This window comes from Varroa jacobsoni, unplaced genomic scaffold (genome assembly GCF_002532875.2).
Source record: "Varroa jacobsoni isolate VJ856 unplaced genomic scaffold, vjacob_1.0 scaffold_1269, whole genome shotgun sequence".
Classification (NCBI taxonomy): Eukaryota; Metazoa; Arthropoda; class Arachnida; order Mesostigmata; family Varroidae; genus Varroa; species Varroa jacobsoni.
The window spans coordinates 150488-164659 of NW_019214171.1; the positions used below are offsets into that span (position 1 = coordinate 150488).

Genomic DNA, 14172 nt, shown 5'->3' on the forward strand with positions numbered 1-14172 from the left:
TTCATCCTAAGGTACTATCTAAGTTTTAGTCTACAGTACCGTTATTATATAATAATCAAACATAGGCCTGCTAGTGCAAATAGCCCCAGCGCAACATATAATAAAACATAGTCAATAGCAAAATTTACGACAGTAAAAACAAGGGCGTCTAGCGCTATATGAAACGAACATTTGAATGAAGACCTTTTTATTATTACTTCAAAAAAGTCACCTTAGCAATCCAAGGGGCCTGCGACGTAATGGTATCCTCTGTATGCGAGGGCCCTTTAACTCTTCAAAATCTCCACATCTAAATTCCATCTGCCGTGGCCCGTCCGGGAGACCCGAATCGCGCAAAGCGCACATGGTTACCTGAGTCTTCTCGATTTTACCCCAGAATGTGTAAAATTGCCCGTGCGCCATATCTAATTAACGCATCACATATTCGTCTGAATAAGATTCGCCGTTGGTCGGATCCTGGCAGATGCATCCGTTCTACGTAGAACTTCCGCCTACCGAACATAGCTACTGTACAGCACAAAAGGCCATATCGGATATGCCGACCTTTGCGAAACAGAACGAACGTTATAGGCCTCATAGAAATTCTTGTTCCTTGAAAGCATCTTAAACGTTTGACGAAACTGAAAGCGTTTTTTTTTTTTTTTCATTAGATGACTTTAGCAAACGTATATTAAAAATATGTTTATATGTAAAACAAACAAGAAAATGTAGTATATGACCAACAAATATGTATTTATGCACCATGGTGAATAAATGCTTGCTTCCTAATTTATAATATTATAGTTAAAAATGTGAGCATATATGACAGTTATTAATATAATAGACTAGAATTTAAAAATAATCATACGCAAAACACAACTAGATATAATAATGTTTGAATGTTCGGCCTAATATATTTAGCATAACAAACCGAGTACCAAGAAATAGTGTAATATATATTTTGAAGCTGCAGGGCAGCCCTCATGAAATAAACGCATTTCCAAGTCTGACTGTTTTCAGTCAATGACCTCAAAGAAGCACAGAAACGTGAGTCTCAAAGTGACGCTAACAAACAAATATGGAACAAGTACGGACAGTGAGTAGGTGGAATGATATTGCAGTACTGCTTGTCTTCTGTCATCATTTTTGGAGATATGTACACTTTCTGCATGTCATACCTTTGAAAGTGTCAACGCTAGGAGAAATCCATGCATTTATCATTTTTTTTTGTGATCTTTCTACAGATTTTTACGGTATGCATATAAATTAAAAATGAAACTCGATGATTTTTCATCAGCTTTGGTAGGATTTAAATTTAGGACCTGTTATTACCGACTCCATCACGACCTTAACTTGCTTACGTTACTCTGATCCCGTCATTTATTGAATGATGTTATAAAAGATAGGCTAGTTAATGGGCCGATTCTAAAATATGCTCAATGAATGTCCGACTATATTGTAACTCATCTATTCCACTATTAAGAATCGGAACTTTACTTCAAAACAGTAAATACATTTAGACGTATCCCGTTCGTATTATATATGTGTACATACATACATAACATGGACGATTGAACGAATGACGTTTCCTAGGGCATTACGCGTTGTGGAACACGGGAAGCTGCCCGTAGGTAAGTCAAAAAAACATTTTTTCTTCAAAGTGCACTGCTTGTTACTTTGAAAGTTTCATATTTAAATCACATGGAATGGCAGAACTGAATAAAACTTGGTAGAACCAGCAGTTAAAATGAGCTCCTACTTACTGACAACAAGAGCGTATGAAATTGCAATGGCGCTATATGTTGAATATATTAATTATTTCATTTAAAAAATGTGCCACTTTCTTTTACCAACGACTGAAGTCCAGTTGGTGATATACCAAGTAGCAGGCAAACATTTTTACTTTGCTTTTGTCATCTGTTTGTGCACATAACATAGCCTTTCTCTGCACTAGCTTCTGTTTTCAACTTTCAGTTGAAACATTTTAACTTATTTGCCCTTATTTCCGGGATAGAGAGCTCTTTGCCAGCAATATGGCATTTGATTTTTTAGCTTAATTCGTACCTGCATCTTTACGAACTGATAAACCAATCCTGTATTCCAGTTTTTGAAACCTACAATAAGGATGATTCCATTTTGCTAAAGGAATAAGATTTATAATCAACGCCATGAGAATCGTATAGTATATAACGACATACTTACATAACTACATCGATTATAAGAGGTTTCTAGACAGAGACAAAAAACAGTTATCTGCATATGATGAGACAGAGGCAAGGACAGTTGCTAGTAATATTATAAAAATGAGCCTGCGGTAAGTTATCAAAGTTATGACAGCGCATCTGCAACTAGTTAACTCTAGGCTTCGTTTTTCGTCCTTTGCGAACAGGAAAATCAATCTGTTTATGACTGCAACAAACCACTGAATAGGTGGTTCTGCTCTGTCTGTTATCTGACTATCGACAGAAAGTTCTAAAAATTGATCAGTATCGAACAATAGCTTAGCAACATCGATAGATGTATGTTTTTGAAGGTCCCTAGGTTCTTGTACATATGCCCTTTAACCCTGGAGACATGTTGCGGCCTAGATTCGAATTCAGGCATATGCAGACTGCTTTTCATGCTGGGAATCAGCCATCTAATGGAATATTTAACGACAATACTGGACATAAGGCTCAAAACAAAGAATGGGATTTTTTCTGTATTACGAGCCGAAAGCCAGTATATAATTTGTAGTTCATAATGACGACGAATGCATAAAAACCATAAGCTAAATGTATCCAATGTGCTTGAATTTTATAAAAAAAAAAAGGAGTAACGTAAGGAAGTAACGTTACTCAAATGATATGCTTATATAGTTAATTAATTGTAAATATATCACTAAAAAACTTAATTGTTAAATTGTTTGTCAGTTTCTGTTGACATATAAATTACTAAACGAAGTTTGTTAAAATAATGATGATTGTATTAGAAAGTTTTGTGTCTAAGGCAATGTCTGGGAGGATCACGAACCGTACTTAGCTAAATACTTTACATAAAACGAATGATAAAAAAAGGAGCTGATTGTTGGTGTAACCTGTGCATTTTGGTAAGGATATTGCAATCAAATCTTTCATATAATATATAAACAATATATAGATGATCTTTATGGATATATGTAATCCATACACATATATTTGGGGCACATTTGATTTGGACGATATAAAAAAACATGAAACTTTTTTTGTGAGGATGATTCCTTAAGCGACCATAATAACATAAGATGCCATAAGACATAATGACATAACAATATGAATAGTACTTGTGTATTAGAAAGTATATTCGTAAATTTAATATATCTAAGATATTCTCAATCGATGGTAAGGCTTGAAACAAAATGTATCGCAATATGGTCAAAAAACACACTATAATTTTTATTTTTACAGCTATTTTTACACTATTATTTTTTATTTATTTACAGCTAACTGCTATTATGGAAAACTGACCATGAACCGACCATTTTATGATCAATCAAAAAATTACAAATATCAAACAAAAAAATTACATGACTTATAAAGGTACGGAACTTGGCGGAAATATGAAAGTGCAAAACTTCAGCGGACTTCCAAACGCTACGAGCTACAATGCTTACTCAAATAGCTTTTTCCTTATACACACAAGTTATGTATTCGTATGGGTAGTATTTGTCAGAATTGCCAATGTTGATATGATTCATTTTCAATATCATATCGGTTCTTTTAATACGACATTACCAGTTCAGTAGTTTCTTAGTTTTTCTGTCCTATGTAAGTACTGTTTCATAGCTGGAACACACTGTATAGACAGAATGGCGATAAATGAATTTAGTAAAAATACGCCATTTCGAAAAAAGTTTTAGCTGCAATTGCTTTAACAATACATCATCTGACCTAAAAGTCTGCTAAATGCCCAGCCTATTTTTATTCTAATTGATATCAATAATTATTTTCTGAACATTGACATAGGCATTACGTATACGACACGGATAGAAGTGTTCTGAAGAGCTCGGATACTTCAAATCCGCTGATCGGTCCAATATTACGAAACCCGAATAATGCTCACTTACAAAGTAAGGTTATTATCAACAATAATATATCTAATGTCTATTTTCAAAGAATGGTTAGAATCTAATTCTTAAATAGGTATTGATTATTGACAATGCGATAAAAGGGGTAGCCGGTAGCAAGACGATACAAAAATAAAAAAACAAGATACGTAATTTTAACTTTTTAGCATAATCATTATTACAAGAAAAGATTACAGCGATCGTGTTCGTTGTACAATCATTTCACTAAAAAAATAGGAATGACGCATAAATGATATGATAATATATTGCGCGGAAGCGGGGTTCAACTGTTTGTTGAAATGTTTATATTTAATTAGCAGCCCTGAATCTGCACTTGATCATATCCAAATGCGTTTGTTTATCTCCGCTGTTCTACCTATGGGCAATAATGTTCATTCACAAGTAAATATAGCTAAAAAAATTAACTTATCATGTTTTGAATAGATAGATTTGTATGGTAAATATAGAACGCCAGCCAGACAGTTGGTTCATGCCGGAACTTTCCAGGTCTAAAAATCGGAGCGACGAAATTTCGAAGGAGTAGTTTATATTTTTCGAATGAGGTCAATTCAATTTACTTCAGAATAGCTGGCCAGTTTTAAAACAACCCCGTACACATCTGATCGAGTTATATTTCAAGCAATGCTACATCTGTACGGGGTGGGGGGGTGGGGGGGTGGGTAGTCAAAGGTCGTAATAGTGATAACCGTTGTCGAATGTCTTCTGCTAAAATGTCGTCTGCTGTGCTGTGTAACAACAAACTCTGACACATGTTGAAATAGTAGTATACCTCAAAGTGAAACTTTCACCACTCCCCCCTGACGCGTCTATAATACTAATTGATAAAAACAAGGGCGAATACGAATGAGATGAACAACTTTAATATCTGGCTACGATTTATAGAATATTTTGTGTTCTTTTACGAATCCTTCTTCTTTAATCTTTAATAATTATGCCGCAACTCAGAAATTTTATTAAAAAATCTTTCTGTAAACCGCAATTTCAACGTAGGATTACTTCATTGAACTACTAGTGTAACCATGTCATATTTCTTGCCACATCGTAGGACTCTTAAACTAAACCATTATTATGGCACATCGATTGAATTTGATCACTGTTTATAATTTTTTGTTGGAATCTAACAGATTCCCATGACCTATTTTTTATATCCAGCATAAATATTCTATGAATTTGTACAGGCATTAAGTGAAAAAACAGGAATCTAGGTACTGAAGATTAGAGAAAAAGGTAGAAGTTTCAGGACTTCAAACGGACGAACGAACTGTGATGATAACGGAAGCTTTTCAGCAAAACAAAGTATTCGCAATGCGTTTGCAATCTGGTCAATATGAAAGTTCTCGAAGTGCGCTTCATGACATTGTAACAAAAACGCCAAAGATCAATCAAGAATGGCTTAAAAAAAAATACGTTTCTCACGACCTCAGCTCGTTGAAACATATGCGTTGTACTCTATAAACAATTTGCGCAACTACTGCCTGTAAAAAAAAATTGTTCGCAAGATCGTGTCATCGTCTTAGGCAAGTTATCAGAGGCAAGAAAGCCGAGAAATTCTATAGCTTAAAGTTGATGTCACGCCTTTAGTAGAGAATGAGTAACGCAGCGTATCTTATAGTGCATTCTTTTCAATCCGTCATGGATAACGGAAGTAGCTATGATAATGCAACTCTCAAGTACTGTTATTGAGAAACCGCCACAGCGGTGCCTTTAATAGCTAAACAATACAGGGGAAATACGTAACATCTACCAAAATTTAGCCACGTTAGCCATTTCATTTAGCAAAATCATTCAAACTGCATGCAGCGTCGTGCATTGCAGTGCTGTTATTGGGTAGTTTTTCCGATAAGGCACGCCAATATTATAATTTTGATTTCTTTTTTTTGATCATGCGTTCTCACAGTACGATTCTGAACCGAAATCTACGTTACATTTAAAGCTATTCGACGCGCTAAATAACTTCAGACAAGTTAATGCATATGGTATAATATATAGGTGCAAAGGTAACCGCAAGGTTAACTTCTCGATTTTGGATTTGGCTACTGACTGTCCTTGGTCCTACGACGGTCCCGCTTGCAACGGCAGGCCCGTTTGATTTCTAAATGATATATGTAAAATTAGTTTCTTTTGCATCCTCCAGTGTGATGGAACGTATAAAATGATCCCTTTCCACTTTAAAAGGCAGAAAAGGTTGTTTTAGAGAATAGCCCAAGTCTTTTAATTCGCCAAATCTATTAAGCTACATTGAAGTACCTATCGTTGTCGGTAATCTTGAGTTGACGTTGGTAACAATATGGAACTCATCATACAACTACCATCCAGGTACAACATTACAAGCCGATTATTACGTACAACATGGAGTATTAGGTAAATGTTTCACCATCCGTATTCAAAGGCATTGCACTTCTATTCTCTTCTGAAGATAGACATTAAACATTTTTTACTTCATTAAAGTTACTTTATGGTGTTTTCTGACGTTTTTTTTTGTTTCCAACATATCGATTATCAAAAACCGTCAAACCGTTATGCTATAGGACATCCTTTTCAATTGCCAGAGTTAAAAGGCGTTGAGCCTGAACGACAGTTACGACGATCTGGTTATTGAAACTGAATGTCTATCCTCAATTGCACTTAAAGCGTATGACACCGCTTAATAAGCATAATATATAAAGTAATAGACAAATAATAATTAATATATAAATAAGGGAAGAAAAAATTTGCGGAAGCTCTTATTATACGACAAGGTTTCGCACAAGCTTTTGTGGGTCATTTCAAGCGGAATAAGCTGAAACGTAATCCCGACGATAATAAATCGCATTTCTGATTTTAGAAGCCCTCATAAAGGAGCACCCGTTGCAAAAACATGAACAGCTTGCGTTATTTTCAAGACAATAGTATATCTCCATTGATTTACATTTAATTGATACAGTGACGTAGTAAGATTGATTGATAAGTAAAATTGATGATTATGTTGACTTGCTGCCATGTATATATATGTATGTATCAATTAAATTTTTGTAATCATATAATAATAGCTTTCTTGAATTTACGTTCTGTTTAAAACACCTCGACATACTTACCTTACGGAGTTGTTAATCGATTCTATTAAAGAGTGTTTTTATTTTTATGATTGTTATGGACGAGGAGTCGAGACTGTATGTTTTGCGTTCCAAGATTGCAAGTCAATAGTGAAGTATTAAATTTATTTTTCCGACTAATCCTATAACTATTTGTATTTTTGGCCAGAGTTGCTTTTTCAGTTTTGTTTTCTAAAGCGTAGGGTATTGAAATCAACTTCGTACAGAAACCGTTTTTTGTGCTGTTTATATATCGAATAGGCGAAGCTAGAAATCGCCATAGCCATCTATTGCATCGTGATGAGTTGTCCTAGTCCCGTAATGATTTTCCGCATAACGGTCTTCTTAAATATCCGAAAAATTCATCTACTCTTTTCATTTGATGCGACAACGTTTTCTACAATGTTTTCAACGTATTCTCGCAGTCTGTGACGTTGTGGAGTAAGTGGAAGTTAATTGGCTATAGTAGAATTAATATTTAGTATAGGGACTACATCGCTAAGGGAGCGATCTTCGTCTTATGTGCATTTGACATTTTGGCCATTATCGTTTTGTGCCAGCACGCTCTTCATTCACAACACGGAACAGAGAAAAGCCACCTGCACAATTTCGAGATTTCGACGCGATTCTACTGATTTTTCAATAAAGCAAATGTAATTTTTATACATATTGAGTTAGCTCTCGTTATATTCTTGTTGTTGCACCCAATGCTTTTCATGTCGAAGGAACGATTAAATATTTTTCTTTTCCATTATAAAAATAGATTCCGTTTTTAGATGGTGGGCTCTTCGACGAATAATGTATTCAACAAAGGAATTGGGAAACCAAGGAAAGTCTTAGAATATTTGCTTTTTAACCGAAAATCGTTAACGGTGACATTTTTCTAAATACATGACACCTTTTTTGGGCATCGTCAAAGCTTCCCACAAGTCTTTCCAACACTCACGCAAACTATGGCTTCTACCGTTGGTCTTCTACACTTCAGTTACCGTTGTTTGTATGAGATGCTTATCCATACGGTTCCACGTACTATTTTCGATTGTAGCAAGCATCTAAACCACTAAATCGAAGTATCTGATATGAAACCATCTATTAGGTTATCTATTAAATAGATCTGGATATTTTTATCAATTGGCAAGGAGTGTTACGGCATCGAACGCTCTCGACGTATTTTATCGATGCAATTTGTCGAATCACGAAAAGCACCGAAAAAATATCACAGTTGTAATGAGCTTACGGACGAAGTAGAACAAACAGTCTTGAGCTGACATCAAACTCTCCATTTTGCCTCAACACGTATCTCTAGATTCGTGTGTTTGTCGGGACATTACCACTAATGGTACGTTCCACCGTGTCGCCAAGTGTGACTTGGTTTACTTCCATTATTGCTTCGCGTGATATTATTGTGTGGCGCGCCAGTTAGCAAATGGACGCAATGGTCAACTAGAGTATTTTCTATTGGACGTCATCAACTGCGTGCAGCATTATGGGCTCCTCTCAGGCGTCTTGGACGTGTAGGTGTGTATGTGATGAAATAGAAACAAAAAAAAAACAATATAGGTGACTGGCATACGGTGCATACCTGTTTCTGACAAAATTAGACGTAAGACTTTCTATAGAATGATAGTTTAGTGAAACGTAAATTGTCGCTTACATCGCAAATTTAATATTATCTGCCCTTTTCTAGTTGGACATCATTTTATATGCTTGATCATACTGGAAGGCAAAATAGGACACTTCTTTAACTCAATAATGAACTTAAATCTAATCTTTATGAGTATTTATCTAGATGATAAGCCGAGCTAAAAAGTAGTTTAGACAATTTGCATAAATTGATGTTTTCGATGTACCTGGAGTGTCATTACCAGCATTGAGATACACTGGTGGTTAAAATTAGGGAAATACCCGGCGATCAGTCTGCTATATTGTCTTGCTTACCTTAGGATGATCGATCATCTATCTATGACGCTTAGATGTAGTCGGCGCTTTTTTGATGACCTGGTGTCAGACACGATAATGCGGCGCTGCCTATCATGTCGCATTGTCGAGAACTTTACTAGTAATTGGCAATCGGAGCCATTCGATTTTCCTGGTTTTAGCTAATATTCAAGTTGTCATTTCCCATTTATCCAGTACAGGATCCAACTGACAAAAAAAAAATTATTAAATCTCGTCTGGCATGTTCTGCGCTTGAGAATAGAGGAATTTTTTCTTATGGTGGTCCACCTAAAACCATGTTTTAGGCGGGCCTCCATAAGCAGTTCTGCTTTGCACGATATACTGGAAGGCGCGAATATTTCAAGATCTGCCCTTGCTGTTGCTGATCGATATTGCTTCTATGTATTCGTACATGCATCGGCGAGGGCGGATCGACGAGCGTACGAATCGTTTGGTTGTTGACCGAAGACATTGAGGAGAGGCCGGCATGCCTAGATCGCTCGCACAGGTAGATGACAACCTGACACGATGATTTTGACCGTCATAAACATATTGGATGTGTGACTATGCATCGACTATTCAACGCATCCACCCCACCCGAGTTTCTCAATCAAACATATCCCAGGCAAAAACGATCAGATCTATCTCTCGTGCACGTACACACAACAAATTGCACAAGCAAAAGCGTGGGTGGCTACGTAAACACATACTGTCGTGTACAGCTGTAGATAATAGCTACATAACACAGCCATAGAAGATGGACGATTTAAATGAATTCATAGTCCGGTTAACGCGTCAGGAAGCCTAGAACGTAATCGGTACTGCTAGCACTTATAATCATCACAACAAGACAATGCTGAAAAATCCTTGATAATTTAGCTGATATTATAATTATGAATCTAAATATCTCTAAGCACGGGAAAAACCGTTGAAGTGAATTTTTTACTGATACCCACGGCAGTTGCTGAAATACGCAAAAAATTATTTTTGCGTATTTCAGCTATAGCAGATCGTTGAAACTGAATCATTTATCATCAATTTTCGCCTAATCCTAAATTATCCGATTGAGAAAATTATTTGACTAAAGTTTTTGCGTTAACAAACACGAATTTCGCTTTACCCTCCATTGACGCATGACACGTTGTAAGATATCCTGGACTTACCAATTTAATCAGAGTTCGAAGAAAAATTAGTTAACAAAAAAATTCTATGCGAAAGCTTTCCTCGTTTTTGGTGTCTTACGTCCTATAAAGCTTCTCTTCTAACCCATACATTTTAAATAATGTCAATAAAGTATTGTACACATTAACGTATGTTTTAGTTGAAGATCATGATCAATCGTCTTCGACGCCTCTGTTTACGACTGCTACAACTGAAAAAAGCTTTTGCTCATTGCAATCATTCCGGACAGTATAAACGCGATGCCAGAGGTAAAAGACGTCGCGAAGCATACGTCGGCCATCACGTTGCTGTCAGGCTTTCGAGATGCTTTGACCAATCAAGCAGTGTGAGAACAAAGATCCAGCTAACATCTATCGTATAAACGCGGGACAAGGGCTGCTACCGACGGCCGATAGCGAGCGACGAACTCGCAAGAGGGATCTCGCGTATCCTAGCATCGACCATACCTGCGAATGTATACACTTCGAGGGATCGTGAGGGAGGAATCGCGAGACAAAGCGGAGGAGACAAAACGGGATAGACAAGACACAACAACGGACACCAACAGGCTTTCCATGCCAGCGTCAACGTTGTACTCGCCGTGAAGAGCGCAAAGAGATAGGGCTCTCTGGAAATCACATTAGCAACAAGACGAACATCAACAGCATTACTACCATAAAGCGCAGGGGGAGCGAAAACATTCGAAGCAAGGTGGAGGTATCGGTCTAGTGGCCGTGGCTCGCGGCCCCTTCGTCTGCTACGCGATGCCCCCGGCCGAAGTAAAAGTTGACCTCAAAGATGTTGAGTACTCCAAACTACCCAATATCGTAGTCGAACTATGGAATATCTTTATGACAGTGTTTCGGCAAAGCAAACTTTTTTGTTCATTTCTGCCGCTGCTGTGTATACTCGAAGGGATCGACCAGGCGCTCGATTATCAGCAAGGAATGATCATGGGCGATTTAATCGGATCCGTGTCCAGGAGGGACACCCCGGCGTTTTCTACTCTTATGGCGTGGATTGCTGGGATATCTTTATTGGATGCAGTTGTCAGCACGTTCAAAGGTTTTCTCACTGGTTACGCGACCGTGATGTTCCGGCAAATCCTCACACGCAAGCTTCATAAAAAGTACTTCCGTCAGCACAACTTCTACAAAGTAAACTGCCGTAAACCGATAAGCAATCCCGACCAGCGGATAGGTTCAGACGTAGAAGTGCTCGGTGACTATCTGTGTTGGATGATATCGACCATATTGACCACGCCTTTCACAATTACCTACTACGTATTTCAAGTGGGCCTTGGTCTCGGGTGGATATATCCGTTTATCATTGTCGGATACTTTTTTCTGGTTGTCTTGTTTAGTAAGATACTTCGAAAACCAATTGTGCCCCGGGTGTGTAAAGTAAAGAAAATGGAGGGCCGTTTTCGGCAGCAACACCTCGATGTGGTCGAAAACGCGGAACGGATCGCGTTTGTCCATGGCGGAGATGAGGCAGAATATGCTTACACCGAGATGACGTTCAAAAAGCTTCTACGAGCCTCAAAAATCGTTCAGTTCCTCTACATACCAGTCTATTTTGTAATGCGTTTAGATAATCGGATGGTTTATGTTGTGACGTACATTATTTGTGGAACACATATTTTTGCAATGAAGAACGACCTTTCAGAATCAGAAATTAGTAGTGAATGGACTAAAATCGTGTTCGTTGTATCAAATCTCGGTTGGATATGCCATAAGTACGTTTACATCATCAGCTTTCTCATCTACATCGAAGCTATGATCCGACGTGTGTCCGAGTTGATGGCCGGCATGGATGACACGTCCAGCATTATCAACGAACAGGGGACTCATGATGAAGAGCCACATTATTCTGTGAGAAACCTAACCATCGTAGGACCTAACGGCAGGACCCTGATCGATCGACTCAACCTCGAGATAGGCGTTCGCAAGAACATACTCGTAGCAGGGCCAAGCAATATCGGTAAGACTTCGCTGCTTCGAGTGCTCCGAAAGCTCTGGTCTCCAACTGAAGGCCAAGTGTGCTTTATAGGCCAGAGCAGCTCGGTGATGTACGTCGCTCAACAAGTGTTCTTTGGTGACGCATGTTCTACCCTGCGAAAAACCATCATTTACCCTCTGAGTCGACATTCAGCTGACGATGAACCAGTCATTAAACAGATCTTAAAGATATTAAGATTATGTCACGTCTTGAAGAGTGTAGATGGTGATCTCGACAAGGAATTGGAGGGGGCTTTAACGGTACTCTCGTCCGGAGAGCGGCAGCGACTCGCCTTAGCTCGCGTTCTATTTCACCGGCCACGAATCGTATTCCTTGATGAAGCAACCAATGCGCTGGATAAAGAGTTGGTGGAGATCTTTTTTGAGGAGTGTCGGATCAGTGGAGTTACAACGGTGACGGTCTCGCACAACCGCGAGAGCCTCTACCAGTTTCACAACCACGTCCTGGAAATTAGCAGAGACGGTACCTGGCGATTTGAGCCGACTGTAAATTATCTCAATAAGCGCTCCGTGTAAAATACCCTTGAAGAAAGTTTGATCGACTGGAACGGACGTCCAGCACGTCTTCGGATAGTTATTCTTGTATAGATGTTTCCTTTTATTGTCACGGTAATTCTAGAGGAGTAGTCACTTAAATTGAACAAATTAATAGATATTAGTTTATATCGGTTTTTCGAACATAGACGAACGTTTGCAGAGTGATACATTGAGAAGCGAAACAAATGCTAAATAGATGGCTGAATGTGTGATGTGTATACACACAGATATAAACACAGTATGGATATATATGTTTGTGGACGTTGCTTAGAATATGATCGAAAATGTGTTAGAGTACAGATAGACAAAAATACTGTACGGTCAGAAGAATAGAAAAGAGGGATACGCATAAATCAAAAACCATTCATAAACGATTTGACGGGAAGATCACTTGTGATGGACTTTATCGACAAACGGCTCTGTACACTATGACTGCGCATTGTAGATGGCTGATGCGAAACGTTAGCTAACGTGACCCATACGTCACGATTGTTGTAATCGCCTAGTATTCACTTCGAGCTAATCTTACCTGTTTGGGCTTTCCTAGCCTCACTCCTCAATCTACCTTTCTCTTATCTTGCAAACCGCAGGACACCGGTAACGATCAACTCGAGAAAAAAGCTCCGCAAATTATTATGATAGCCAAAGCTCGACCGCCATACCAGGGTGCGTCTAAAGGAACGACAGACAAAGCTAACAATCAACATTGGCCTGTGCAGGCGATTCTGTCGCAGTATAATAGGTATCAATGGTAAAGCGGAGCGTAACAGAATGTGTGCTATCGGAGTGTAACAATTCAACTGAGCGGGCAACGTCGACGATACGGAAACCCAAAGGATCCTACGGGCCTAACGGCCTGACAACCCGGAACATTCGCCGAGATCATCGACTTATTAATTCAGACAGCGTACGGAAGCTTCCATGTTACTAGGTGATGGAGCCCGTATGTTGAACGACCAGTCAAACACACCTTCACAGATTATTCCTATTTATCATACTGTTTCTATAGCGTTATAGAATGACGACGATGTAAGTACCGAATGACGACATCGTATGAGTTCTACATAATGAAACATTATTCTACATAAATGTAAATTGAACTGGTTTGAATGTGCAGGATGTGACCGGTGTTTTACGGAGCGGTCTTATATGAACATTGTGCTTAAAACGCTTTCGACCATTTCTATCATCGGATATCCATGTACCTTTTAAATATGTGCATACACGCGACGTCATTTGTAAGAATTGATAATGGACAAAACGCAAGGAAAACGCCATTTTTTTAATATATCGACCTGTTAATGATTCACTAGTCCAGTTACTATTCATTTTGCTGTTTTGAATACGCATATTAAATATC

At 38.2% G+C, this 14172-nt stretch overlaps 1 protein-coding gene and 1 long non-coding RNA gene across 2 annotated transcripts; one reads left to right on the forward strand and one right to left on the reverse strand.

The window, feature by feature from the left end:
- Nucleotides 1–149: 149 nt before the first annotated feature.
- Nucleotides 150–9496, reverse strand: LOC147752409 (uncharacterized). The gene is made up of 3 exons (XR_015314131.1): nt 9094–9496; nt 8393–8660; nt 150–620 (listed from the first exon to the last, which is right to left on the reverse strand). It is a non-coding gene; the product is annotated as an uncharacterized LOC147752409 (long non-coding RNA).
- A 320-nt stretch (nt 9497–9816) lies between these two features.
- LOC111268260 (lysosomal cobalamin transporter ABCD4) lies at nt 9817–14125 on the forward strand. Its single transcript, XM_022847139.2, has 2 exons — nt 9817–9911; nt 10415–14125. The coding sequence occupies exon 2, from the start codon at nt 11019–11021 to the stop codon at nt 12789–12791; it is 1773 nt and encodes a 590-aa protein (XP_022702874.1). The 5' UTR covers nt 9817–9911; nt 10415–11018; the 3' UTR covers nt 12792–14125.
- Nucleotides 14126–14172: the final 47 nt, after the last annotated feature.

Coding starts and splice junctions, on each gene's coding strand:
- LOC111268260 (XM_022847139.2), top strand. CDS start 11,019: ATGCCCCCGGCCGAAGTAAAAGTTGACCTCAAAGATGTTGAGTACTCC.